Genomic DNA, 13,266 nt, shown 5'->3' with positions numbered 1-13,266 from the left:
CAAGCGCAATCACTCGCACTCACTCTCGCCACTCCGCCTTTACTACTCACACTCACTCGCGCTCATGCTGGCCACTTGCCCCAACCACTCGCACTCACTCACGTTCACGCTAACCACTCCGCTCTCACAACTCGCAGTCACTCGCGCTCAAGCTCACCCCTCCACCCTCACCACTCACACTCACTCACGCTCACGCTCTCCACTCTTCCGCACTACTCGAACTCACTCCCGCTCACGCTCGCCACTCGTTCTCACCACTCGCACTCACTCGCGCTCATGCTCACCACTCGTCGTCACAACTCGCACTCACTCACGCTCACACTCACCACTCATCCCCACCCCTCGCACTCGCTCGCGCTCACGCTCACCACTCGCATTCGCCGCTTACACTCCCTGGCACTCGCACTCACCACTTGTAATGGCCACTCACACTCACTTGCAATCACCACTCGCTTCCTCCACTCACACGCACGTACAAATATTTTCGGTCATGAAATACTTACTGATTTGAGCTAAAATTTACCTTTCTCAGGAATGGGGTCTCCCTTTTTCCTAAGCATGTGTTCGGTTATTAAAAGCAGATGTCTTGATAGGTCCCTTTCAAAGCGGTAATCGTCGCTGGATTCTTTTACGAAATGAACAAATTCTCGCAAATTTGCCTGGAGCCATTCATCATAACTTTTTATTATTGTCTATGCTATTTCGCTTAGATTCTACAAAAGAAAAAACACTGAAAATTTTCACAGCGGTGGTAAACACAAAAGAAATAGTCCAGTTTGGAAGAAAAGCTTAGAAAAGCTGTTGCCATCAGTCAAAATACTGGCTAGCGCGCACAAATATTCCTATCTGGAAGCGCGCTATCCGCACCACTAAAATTGCGCAGTCAATTCGCTCTGGACAACCCTCCAAGCGGTTTATTTCAAGAGTAATCCGACGTGAAAAGGGCACATAGCGAGAGTGTCCAGCAGAACATCGCCATGAAAAGATTGAAAACGGCAAGCAAGATGGAGGAAGGCTACTGGAGTGCTTGGCAGAGGCAAGGTGTTGGGAGAGAGGTGGCGCCGCATGGTCGCGCCAAATCGGCGCCGCCTGACTTAAGCGCGGGCGTCCTTATGGAGACGATTTGCCTGGCGCCCGCCTCCCTCCCGCCCCCTCCATAAACGGCGCCAGTCTGCCGCGAAGCAAAACCGCAGCTTGATCCTAAACTACACCATCATGCGCCCGCACCGGGCACTGAGACAAGTTCACGTCGAAAGTTTATACGAAATAACGGGGAGAAAAAGTCTTTGGACAACACACACACACGTACGCACACGCACGCACGCACGCACGCTCGCATGCACACAAGCGCATGCATGCACACGCACGCACACAAGCACGAACACGCACGTAGCACACACGAACACATGCACGCGCACACGCACACAAACGCACATACACGCACACGCACGCCAACACACTTGAAAACGCGTGCACGCACACACATACGAACTCGCACGCACGCGCACACGCATGCAGACGCACTCACGTGAACACGCACAAGCACGCACGCACTCATTCACTCACTCACCCACTCACAAATTACGCTATCCGATTGCCGAGAACGCTTACTATTCGTCACACCACTCATGGGTCACAGTACCCCTACGCCATTGGCACGCGGACGACGACGAAGTCCGCGTGAAGCGAGTATCATAACAGCACCGCCGTAACAAGGAATGACAAATACTGATAGGTTTAATACGCCACGGCCTCGAAAATGAGCTACTGCTTCCACAACACGCAACTCGCCCAACTGAACCGTTTCGCCATCCTGATACGGGAATCTGTGAAAATCTGTGGTACCTTCTCAAACGATAACAGGCACTCACAATTTGCGCTTCAGAACAGCCGGCCATTTGACAGCTGCAGCAAGTCGGCCAGTTATGTACACCAACTACTACGGCACTAGACCACGGTGCTTCCTAATGCCTCCATCGCAGCGCTCAGTGGTAGGGAAGTGCGATCTCTTTATTGCGACAACGTTACCGACACTAATTCCAGCACAAAACGCTGCGAGCCAGAAACATCATTCGGCGAGAGTGCGCGCAACAGCCCCTCAATGAGTCATGACAGTGAGAGTGTCAGCGCATTAAGGCGTCAGACGTCCATCTAAATCGTATTCCTCAATCAACAGGTTACTGGAGAGTTGGTTCCAGGGTGCCTTAATTATAAAGGGGAGTAGCCACACATTCCCAAAGCTAAAGGCAGTCGTTCCATTAACTAGTGGCTGTGCGTACGAGTGGATATCGCCAGCAGCAATTACCACGTCAAGCGGCTCCTGCGACAAAGGCCAACAGTGAGTGATGCTCACCGCGGTAAGCCCCGCTCATCGTGCAAGAAGCGCGCGTTCACTCGCCACTGATGAGTGTTGAGCGGAGCTCGCTGCGAGTGGAACTTGCACTCGCGAGTGGTGAGTGTGACTCACCGCGAGTGGAACTCGCACTCGCGAATGGTGAGCGGGGCTCACCGCGAGTGGAACTCGCACTCGCAAGTGGTGAGTGGGGTTCATGCGAGCGGCTTTCGCACTTGCCAGTGCTGAGCGGGGCTCGCCGCAAGTGGAACTCGCACTCACGTGTAGCGAGTTCCACTCGCCGCGAGAGGCGCTCGCGTGGCTCGCCGCGAGTGGAACTCGCACTCGCGAGGGGTGAATGGGGCTCACCGTGAGTGACACTCGCACTCACTCGCACTCACTCGCACTCGCACTCACCAGGCCAAAACGACGGTAAGGCTCACTCACCACTCACTCGTGAGTGGTGAGTGGGGGGTGTGTGAGTGCACTTATGAGTGAGTTTGCCTATCTATGGTTAAATGAGGCATTTTTTGTTGAAATGAGCCAGATCCAGGAACCGAAACTGAGTTGGATAAAGCTGCAGTGACAAAGAAAACTTGGCAACTTTCCCCTAAAAAAAGGGTGGCTAGAAAATAGTTGCGATAATGCCCAGTAAACGTGTGCAGATTCATTACGAAAATGAGCCAGGTCCTGGTGTTTCACGGATCAAAATGAGGCAAGTGCATTTTCCCAATGGGAGTTTGCTTGAGTGTTCAGACTGTTTTGTGGGTGTTTCCAGAAGGTTTTTTTGTTCTCTCGTTTTGGAGCTGTCTTATTATGAATTCAGACGGCAATTAGGAGGTCGGTGAAAGATCTGTCCCCAGATTTCAACGACAAAGTGAACGGAAGAAGTGAACAAAATGAAACAGAGATGTGAAACACTGATTTAATTTTGTCTCCCACGTTCCTATAAAATAACTATGCTTATAATTATTTTTTTACTCCCATACTTACCATGCTGCCGCTTACAAACCCTGGCAAATACCCCCCTCCCCACTCTGAGAGCCCCAATCACTTCATCAAGATGAGTGGGCACGGCAGCACCGCAACTGTCATGCTGTCTAATCAAGGCATTTTGTTCCTCTAGCAGGTACTGCTGCTTTGCGCATCGTGCCAAGCACAAGCCCCGGATTTGTGCTTCTCGGGATCGGCTGCTCGTGCGGCCGATATCAGCATAGGAACGCTCTCCTGCGACAGCCTGGAACTCGGACGCCATGGAAAGACGACTGCTGCCTGGGAGCTGCCTATAAAGTTGGCACCTTCGGGAATCGGCTTCAGTGGGCACGGCAGCACCGCAACCGTCATGCTGTCTAATCAAGGCATTTTGTTCCTCGAGCAGGTACTGCTGCTTTGCGCATCGTGCCAAGCGCAAGCCCCGGATTTGTGCTTCTTGGGATCGGCTGCTCGTGCGGCCGATTTCAGCATAGGAACGCTCTCCTGCAACAGCCTGGAACCCGGACGCCATGGAAAGACGACTGCTGCCTGGGAACTGCCTATAAAGTCGGCACCTTCGGGAATCAGCTTCAGTGGGCACGGCAGCACTGCAACCGTCATGCTGTCTAATCAAGGCATTTTGTTCCTCGAGCAGGTCAGTTACTATTCCAAATATGGTCATAGAAATGATAACCGTTTTGTTGTAGTGCTACCGTGCCCGAGTGTGCTGTTTTCTGAGTTTGTGTCTCTGTGCCTCTTGCTGTCGGCTGATGTAGAGCTTAACCCTGGACCTGACGTTAAGGCAATGTTGAAGCAACTTTGCGATGGGCAAAAGGTAATTCGAGAAGAGCTAAACGACCTTGGAAAGCGGATGGGGCTAGTGGGAAAGACCCTTCAAATTGTTAAAGACCAAGCAGATGCCTTGGCCAAGCTAGCAAAAACAGTTTATCATTCTAAATGAGACGAGAACTAAAGGAGACCGTTTTGAGGCAACAAGAGAGAATGATAAATTTAGAGGACCGAAGTCAGCAAAAAAATCTCATGGTCTTTGGAATCGCAGAAAACGAAAAAGAATCCACTGACGACCTTAAATCCAAAGTCCTAACCGACATTTTCGAAGAAATACTTGGTGTGACATTGACCACGGTAGAACGAATCCACAGGGTTGGCAAAAAAAATAGTAATAAACCCAGACCAGTTGTCTTGCGACTTTTCGACTGCAGAGAAAAATCGAAACTGTACCAAAATTGCAAAAAACTTAAAGGAAGTGGCATTTCTATCGGCGATGATTTTTCCAAGGAAACACTAGCGAAACGCAAGCTACTCTGGAATTCGGCAAAACAGAAACGCGATGACGGTGAACGAGTTCAACTGAATCATGACAAATTAATAATAAACAGCGACGTATTTGTTTGGGATTACTCAAAAAATGGCCGAGTACGTATTAGGCGCAACAATAATGCCCCGTCGTCGGAAACGAACAATGCCCCGTCGTCTGAAGACTCGGAATGAAGCCATGTCAATTTAAACTCGTCTGACCTTCGACTAATTAGCCTTAATGCTAGGAGCCTCACGAATAAGGTAGGTGATCTAGAATACTTGCTAGCTAGCTATGATCCACATATTGTCACTGTCAGTGAAACATGGTTACGTCCTGAAACTCAAGACTCTGAAATTATACCCCAGGTTACAAAATATTTCGCAATGATAGAGAATCGAGAGGAGGAGGCGTAGCCATAATCGTAAAAGAAAACCTCCCGTGCGTTTTGATATCCGGAATTCCAAATCACGAGAGTGTTTTGTGCAAAATAAAGTTTCGAAATACGTCATTTGTTGTTGCAGCCTTGTACAGGCCACCAACTGCGCACATATCGTATTTGGAAAATTTACAACAGCACTTGGAAGAACTTAAGGTCTCAAAATGTCAGCTGATTCTTGCGGGAGATTTTAACCTTGGAGGTATTGACTGGAACAATTTAACAGCTGATGCGAAAGAACAGGCTTCCTGTGAAGTTCTCCTTGATATTGCATTCAATAATGATTTAAGCCAAGTCGTTCATGAAAACACACGTATAGCCGGATCATCGCAGCCTATGCTTGATTTAGTTTTCCTTGATGCTTGTTTCGAAAATTACGAAGTAACAATTCAGGAGGGGCTGTCTGATCATAAACTCATTTTCGTTGAACTTAAAACTGGTCTTTTTTCGGCCCGAGCCAAGGAAAAGACCATATTTGTTAGCCAGTACGACAGAGCTGACGATACCAGCATTATCGATTACTTATCATTTATGTTGGACAGCTTCCAAGCAGACAGTGACGTCAATAACTTGTGGCTGCGGTTTAAAGATATCGTCTCATATTGTATCTCAAGTTTCGTCCCACTGCGGAAACAAAGAAAACAGAAACAAAACCCATGGGGGTAACTCGAGAAATAATTCACATAAAGAGACAGATCGCTTGCCAAAGACGACAGAAAAGAAGGAACTGTGAAAAAATAGCTGAGTTGTCGCGGCAGTTACGAAACAAGCTTAAGACTGCGAAAGAAAAATACCACACCCATATCTTGTCCAACTTTATGGTCTCCTCCCCGCACCGTTTTTGGCGTCACTTATCGCAGGCCGAGAACCAACCACACAGCATTATCATGAATGGAACAGTTCTGCATGACCAAGGAAGGATAGCGTCACATTATAACACGTTTTTTCAGTCCGTATTTTCTCCGCGATCGTGCGGTGATCAGTCGCACAATAAAAAGTCTGGCCCTCATTCCTCTGATATGCCAGACGTAAAGATTACATACGAAGGCGTCGTTTCCCTCCTACTAAACATTAACGTAAAACAATCGAGTGGCTCTGACGATATTCCAAATGCTTTTTTACGTAGATACTCGGAATGGATTGGTCACTATCTTACGATTATCTTTAATGCATCACTAGAACAGAAACGCGTCCCAGATGACTGGTTAGTGGAAAAGGTTGTCCCAATTTTCAAATCTGGAGACCGGCAAAAAGTTGAAAATTATCGCCCTATTTCCTTATCCTGCGTATGCTGTAAACTTCTCGAGCATGTCATCTTGAAGGCCATATACACCCACTTAGAAGGCAAAAAACTGTTGTACTCCAATCAACATGGATTTAGGCAAAATCTCTCGACCGGGATGCAACTGGTAGAAACAATTGATGATTTTGCGAGGGCTTTGAACGACAAGCGGCAAATCAATTGTATTTGTCTTGACATGTCCAAAGCTTTTGACAGAGTACCTCATTCAGACCTAATTGACAAGTTGGTATATTTTGGTGTAAACTACAATATCACACAATGGATTCGCGCATACCTAACAGGCAGAACTCAGTACGTAGATATTGATGGTTCCAAATCAGAATTACTAGACGTCACATCAGGTGTTCCGCGGGGGTCTGTGCTGGGACCAGTCCTGTTTCTTGTTTATATAAATGATATTGCCCAAAATATCAACAAAGACATTAAAGTACGACTCTTTGCGGACGATTGCCTGCTTTACAAAGAAATTAACAATGAAAACGATTCAAAAATCCTTAATGACGCCCTCAAGGTTGTAGAATGCTGGTGTGAAACTTCAAAAATGAAAATCAATAAGGAAAAAACTGTTGTTTTTCGAGTAACAAATAAAAGAAAGCATGTTATTGCCTGTACCTACACCCTGGGATCCTCTATACTTGCCACAGTGAATAGCCTTAAATACTTAGGAGTAACTATTGCTTTTGATATTAGTTGGAAGGAACATGTAAAAAAGATTGGTTCGACTGCAGAAATTAAACTACGATTTTTGCGTAGGAAGTTTAAGCTCGCCTCGAAGGACGCCAAATTAACTGCCTATCTATACTTGGTCAGACCGGCATTAGAATATGCTAGCGTCGTATGGGATCCTTGTGAAACAGGGTTAATCAATATGCTTGAAAGAGTCCAACGAAGAGCAGCACGCTTTATTTTGTCTCGTTACTCTCGGACCCATTCTGTTACTGAAATGTTGCAGTTACTTAATTTACCCTCCCTAGCCGAATGACGCCGCCTAGCTAGACTAAGGTTTCTTTTCTTACTCTCGAAAAATCGTTTTAAAATAGACACCTCTCAATACTTGGTACCACTACGAGGCAGAACCTAAGACGTACACATGAACAAATTTTCCGGATCTCGCAACTACACATTAATGCATACGCCAATTCATTTTTCTCCAGAACAATAAAAGAATGGAACGCACTACCAACAACCGTTATCCAGAGTGACTCTGTCACACAGTTTGAGGACAAATTGAAGCGAGTGATGTCCTAAGCAAGAAGTGCATTGTGAAAAAAAAATTCTATCAAAATGGTTGTGTTCGTTTGCTTATAGATATTGCTGTTAGGTGTGCTCTGTTGTGCTTCTGCGGTGTTAAATTCATACATACAAATTCATAGTGACAATACGGATGTATAGTTTGTATACACTCTGTTAAATGTATTTGCTTGTTGTTCTTCGATTTGTGCGTTACCCCACCCCTGTATCGGCCTCCGGGCCAACAGTATGCCTAAATAAAAATAAATAAATAAAAGATTAAGATATGAGCAGCCTTCTTGCAAAGCGTCTTGTAAATTCATGGCAAAGCAATGAAGAGCTTGCTTGCTTCGTTAGTCCCTAAGATCCTAGGTAAGAATTCGGGAAGAGCAGCTAATGGTGCCAAGAGGACTCACCTGCTCTCCATGTATAGCTCTACCGTTCCTGAGGCCCTATTGCATATTTCTAGCGCCTTTTCCACCAAAACTCAATCACACAATGCTTGAAAGTAAATTTAAATAGTTTTCTCAAGAATGCAACATCAACTTGAGTGTTTCAATTCAATATGAGCCAAATACAAGCTTATCACCCCAATATTGCTCAAAATCACGCCATAATTTTTAGTTACTTGGGGCCATAAACTTCCCTTAGCCGACATGTAAAAAATAGTATCATATAATAGTTTTGAGGGCGCTCCAATTATGTCCGGTAAGAAATTCGCGTTAGGTGGATCTGGTTCATTTGGGGAAAAAAATGCCCAAGATGTTTTTGGGAAATCTCCTGAAAAAGTGAGAATTTCTAGACACTTCTCTGCTGTTAGGACTTGGGGACTGCTCGCATGAACACTGCCTTTGTTAGCCAAAGTAGTTCACGTTTAGCTCACTAGTTGCATTATTTTCGTGCAATTTTTCAACTTCTTTCTCCTAGGAGTTTCTCCAACAACGGCGCTGGAATCCAGTCTGGAAGGAAGCTTCATGGCAGCCTGTCCTGTCAACAGCACAGCCACCAGAGTGCCCATGACAGTGCATCCTTTGTGTGTCGTGTTTGCCAGGAAGTCTTCCGCCTCAGGTGCTGCCTAAGCACTCACATGAGGAGGCACACCAGCAAGCCCTACATGTGTAGCACCTGTCAGAAGTGCTTTTCCCAAAAAGGTGACCTCACTAACCATGAACGAGTGCACTCCGGCGAGAGACCCTTCGTGTGTGGCATCTGTCAAAAGAGCTTTACTAGAAGAAGCCACCTCGTGTACCACCACATCTCGCACTCGGGTGAGAAGCCCTACGTTTGCAGCGTCTGTCAGAAGTGTTTTTCTCGGAAAGGCCACCTGACTGACCACAAGCGATCCCACTCGGGCGAAAAGCCTTACACGTGTGGCATCTGTCAGAAGAGCTTCTCGCAGAAGGGCTACCTGGTTTATCATGAACGGCTGCACTCTGGCGAGAAGCCCTACGTATGTGACATCTGTCAGAAGAGCTTCTCTCAGAAAGGCCACCTGGTTAGTCACGCAAGGTCGCATTCTGGTGAAAAGCCTTTTGTCTGCACTGTCTGTCCAAAGCGCTTTGTGCTGAAACAGAGTTTGACGAGGCATGAACGAGTGCACTCTGGCGAACGGCCTTTTTCCTGCCCTGTTTGCCAGAAAAGCTTCACCATGAAGTGGAGGCTCATGGAGCATGAGAGACTGCACACAGGCGAGAGGCCGCACATGTGTCATGTTTGCCAAGGGAGCTTCATTCGGAAAGAGCAGCTGATTAAGCACGAAAGATTGCACGTCCTTGAAGGGCCCTAGGCTGGCAGGGCCCCAGCACACCTTCAGGCAGAAATGTTACTCTGTCAAACACCAGAGTGATGGGTGTTTCACTTCTGGAGTTTGGATTGCCGAAGTTACACCTGGGCTATTGGGCGTGCCATAGTGGGGGGCTCCAGATTAATTGTGGCCACTCGGGTAGTATCTTCAGAGTGTGCCGACATCTCCACACACGGGTGTCTTCACTTGTCCCCTCCATCTGCATTTTCCACGTTCACTCCACCTCCATCTGCACGTGTTTCCTCCACTTGCATTCAGGATCGCACTCACATCCGTAGGCTAAGCAGCACAGTGTTTTAGCCAACGAGCCACCACAGAAAAAAGCATGATAGTAGGCTCACAATGGAAAAGCCCTCTTTGTGGCATGTCAGGAAATTGTTGGCCAGAAAATGACCTTGTTTAGCCACAAAAAGTTGCACACCAGGGAAAAACCGCACATCTGCATGTAGGTAATGCGACTTTTCTTTTTGCTCAAGGTAGAATTTATATTTGTGTGCTCCTTAAGATCTTGCATGAAAGCGAAGTCAATTCCAAAGCGGCTGGCAGCATTGCCATGGACACCAGCTCTTTCAGAGACTCCATTCAACCGAACCCAAAACATGTGATGAGCATAACCGGAGCAAGTTTTGGTGTACCAGTGTTGCACATATTGCTGCTGCTGCAATTTGCATTTTGTTTGAGTCATTCTGGCTTCCTAGAGATACCACTGCGGGAAGTGCGTGAAGTGCCTAGTTGCTGTATTCGGAAAAAGTGAGGAAATGAACCAAGCAGCCCCCTGCTAAACAAAGGAGCACCGTACTGTAACGCAAGGCTTCAAGGAAAGGATTAGCCCGCCCTGAGCACAGCCGTCCCCAAGAACTTGAAGCCTTCCTTGTGGAATTCGGGAAGGAGCAATGGCGGAACCAGCGGCCTAGGACAAATGCTTGCAAAGTTCCCCCCTCCAGTTTCAAGGCCTGCAGGGGCTGGATAAGGAAGTTTATGAAGTGCAGTGGCCTGTTGCTTCAGCGGTTGTGTGCCTCAAATAAGACTCCTCCTGCTAGGTCTGTAGTGTGATGTAGGCTGCGCATAACGTACGTCGTGGGAGCAATAAAAATCCACATTATAAACAAAGCATGCATGAATCCAGGCACATTGCAACCTACCTTTCAAGCATTCTCCGTTCATCATCGCTCAAATAATCGGCTCTCAAAAACGCAAGCATGGTAATCATTTCTTCCTTTTTTTTCCACATTAAATGTTGCTGTATAGTCTTTACAACTATGCAAAGAGTAAGTCGAAGCTGTGTGCATGGCTTTAACTTGTGCTTGTGTTTTGAGGGAGCACGTCTCCATTTGAGTGTCTAGAAGAACAAATGCCACAGTGAAGGAAGGAGCTCGGCCTATGCCAGTAAGGCAATGCGGTAAAAACAAGATTTTTTTTTTCACCCCTCATTCTTCTGCAATGCAAAAGTCGTTTGCTTATCAGCACAAAGTCCAGGCAGTGAAAACCCACATCTTCAGAGGTGCCAAGAGAAAGGGCAGTGGTGGTTATCATGCAAACGCAAATGGCGAAAGCCTAAAGTGCACCATTCTGTGAAAAACCGTCGTTGATATTGTGGTCCGGTCAAGAAAATGGCCGGCCCCGTAAAGAGTAAATAAAAACACAGGTTTGATCCTATGACGCTTGAACCTTGGACTCCATGGTAGCACCACCATGCATTGCCACTGTGCTATCCCGGCATGTTGCCAGGTCTAGAACAAAAGTTGCTGTCTGTTTCTTTTTTCTGTCTTTGTGGCACATGGGGAATTGATCAGAAATTGTGAGCTTTGAGCGGCTAATAAGGCAGATTCAAAAATTGACAAAAATATGAATCGGAAATGTCAAACTTGTAGAATGGTGTGTGCCGCCTTACAGTTGAACATAATGGCACGTGAGTACAACAGGTGCACTTGAGTTGCAGAGAAAGCTAATGCTAGGAAAGCTATGGCATGTGCCAGTCTGCTTAACGTGATTCGCACCGTAAGATGCAGAAATAAAAGTGGAGAAAAACACTCGACTAGCAGAAAAGAAGTCGGTCAATGTAATTTACCCCACAAGACGAAGAAACGAACGCCATGAGAAACGCAAGCATAGTGTAGTGGTAAACAATCTAATAATCGCTAGGCCTTCAGAACGCATCAGCAGGCTCAAGTTTCCTGGGGAATTTTTTCGTTCTTTTGCGTGACCAGGCTAGACCAGAGCTGTGGCGCATCAAATGGCTGCACTGCACTGCAGTTGAACCTCATTATAGGGAAGTATCGGTTATAGCCACCCAAATACAACCTTTGGTTGGTCACACTTTATTACAATGACATTTATTTTATAACGAAACTGAAACCATGAGAGCCACTGGTGAAATACAACGAAAAAATATTGGACCAGGTGGCTGAGAAGCTACTTGAAATAACCCCTCGTAGTCTGAAACTGCAGAAGTATATAGGCCCTTTTGTCCGTAGACACTGTGGGAAACTTCATCGTGCTCAGAGCTGTGAGTAGCCGGCATATGATCGCATCTTAAATCAAATAAATAGGTACGCAGGCCCGTTTCGTCAAGTGAATTTTGCTCCGTGCTGTGAGTAGCCACCAGATAATCACATCCTACATCAAATAAATAGGGACTCAGGCATGTTTCGTCAAGTGATCTTTGCTCAGTGGTGTGAGTAGCCGCCGAATGAACGCATCTTACATCAAATAAATAGGCACGCAGGCCTGTTTCGTCAAGTGCACTTTGCTCAGTGCTGTAATTTGCCGCCAGATAATCGAACCCTACATCAAATAAATAGGCACGCAGGCCTGTTTCGTCAGGTGAACTTTCCTCAGTGCTTTGAGTAGCCACCAGATGATCGCATCCTACATCAAATAAATAGGGACGGAGGCCTGTTTTGTCAAGTGAATTTTGCTCCGTGCTGTGAGTAGCGGCAAGATGATCACATCCTACATCAAATAAATAGGGACGGAGGCCTGTTTAGTCAAGTGAACTTTGCTCAGTGCAGTGAGTAGCCGCCAGATGATCGCATCCTACATCAAATAACTAGGGACGCAGGCCTGTTTCGTCAAGTGCACTTTGCTCAGTGCTGTGAGTAGCCGCCAGATGATCGCATCCTACATCAAATAAATAGGGACTCAGGCGTGTTTAGTCAAGTGAACTTTGCTCAGTGCTGTGAGTAGCCGCCAGATGATCGCATTCTACATCAAATAAATAGGGACTCAAGCGAGTTTAGTCAGGTGAACTTTGCTCAGTGCTGTGAGTAGCCGCCAGATGATCGCATCCTACATCAAATAAATTGGGACGCAGGCCTGTTTCGTCAAGTGCACTTTGCTCAGTGCTGTGAGTAGCCCCCAGATGATCGCATCCTACATCAAATAAATAGGGACTCAGGCGTGTTTAGTCAAGTGCACTTTTGAGTAGCCGCCAGATGATCGCATCCTACATCAAATAAATAGGGACTCGGGCGTGTTTAGTCAAGTGAACTTTGCTCAGTGCTGTGAGTAGCAGCCAGATGATCGCATCCTACATCAAATAAATAGGGAGTCAGGCGTGTTTCGTCAAGTGTACTTTGCTCATTGCTGTGAGTAGCCGCCAGATGATCGCATCCTACATCAAATAAATAGGGAGTCAGGCGTGTTTCGTCAAGTGAACTTTGCTGAGTGCTGTGAGTAGCCCCTAGATGATCGCATCCTACATCAAATAAATAGGGACTCAGGCGTGTTTAGTCAAGTGAACTTTGCTCAGTGCTGTTAGTAGCCGCCAGATGATGGCGTCCTACTTAAAATAAATGGGGACGCAGGCATGTTTCGTCAAGTGATCTCTGCTCAGTGCTGTGAGTAGCTGCCAGATGATCGCATCCTA

The 13,266-nt window shown here is 46.7% G+C and overlaps 1 protein-coding gene across 5 annotated transcripts in view; it reads left to right on the top strand.

Moving 5' to 3' along the window:
- LOC144158114 (uncharacterized) overlaps nucleotides 1-12,581 on the top strand; it is a 47,038-nt gene extending 34,457 nt beyond the window's left edge. For 2 of the 5 annotated variants that reach the window (XM_077688771.1, XM_077688769.1), the window contains exon 5: nucleotides 8,522-12,580. In XM_077688771.1, the coding sequence (XP_077544897.1) occupies nucleotides 8,522-9,380 (859 nt within the window). In that variant the 3' untranslated portion in view covers nucleotides 9,381-12,580. Of the gene's footprint in view, nucleotides 1-8,521 lie in introns of all 5 variants that reach the window. The other 3 variants (XM_077688768.1, XM_077688767.1, XM_077688770.1) reach the window with 2 other exon arrangements.
- The last annotated feature ends 685 nt before the right edge of the window (nucleotides 12,582-13,266 follow it).

Source organism: Haemaphysalis longicornis, unplaced genomic scaffold (assembly GCF_048455015.1).
Source record: "Haemaphysalis longicornis isolate Haplotype H1 unplaced genomic scaffold, Haemaphysalis longicornis Haplotype H1 scaffold_10, whole genome shotgun sequence".
NCBI lineage: Eukaryota > Metazoa > Arthropoda > Arachnida > Ixodida > Ixodidae > Haemaphysalis > Haemaphysalis longicornis.
The sequence above is the reverse complement of the archived record's forward strand: the minus strand, read 5'-3'. Positions and strand labels throughout refer to the sequence as shown.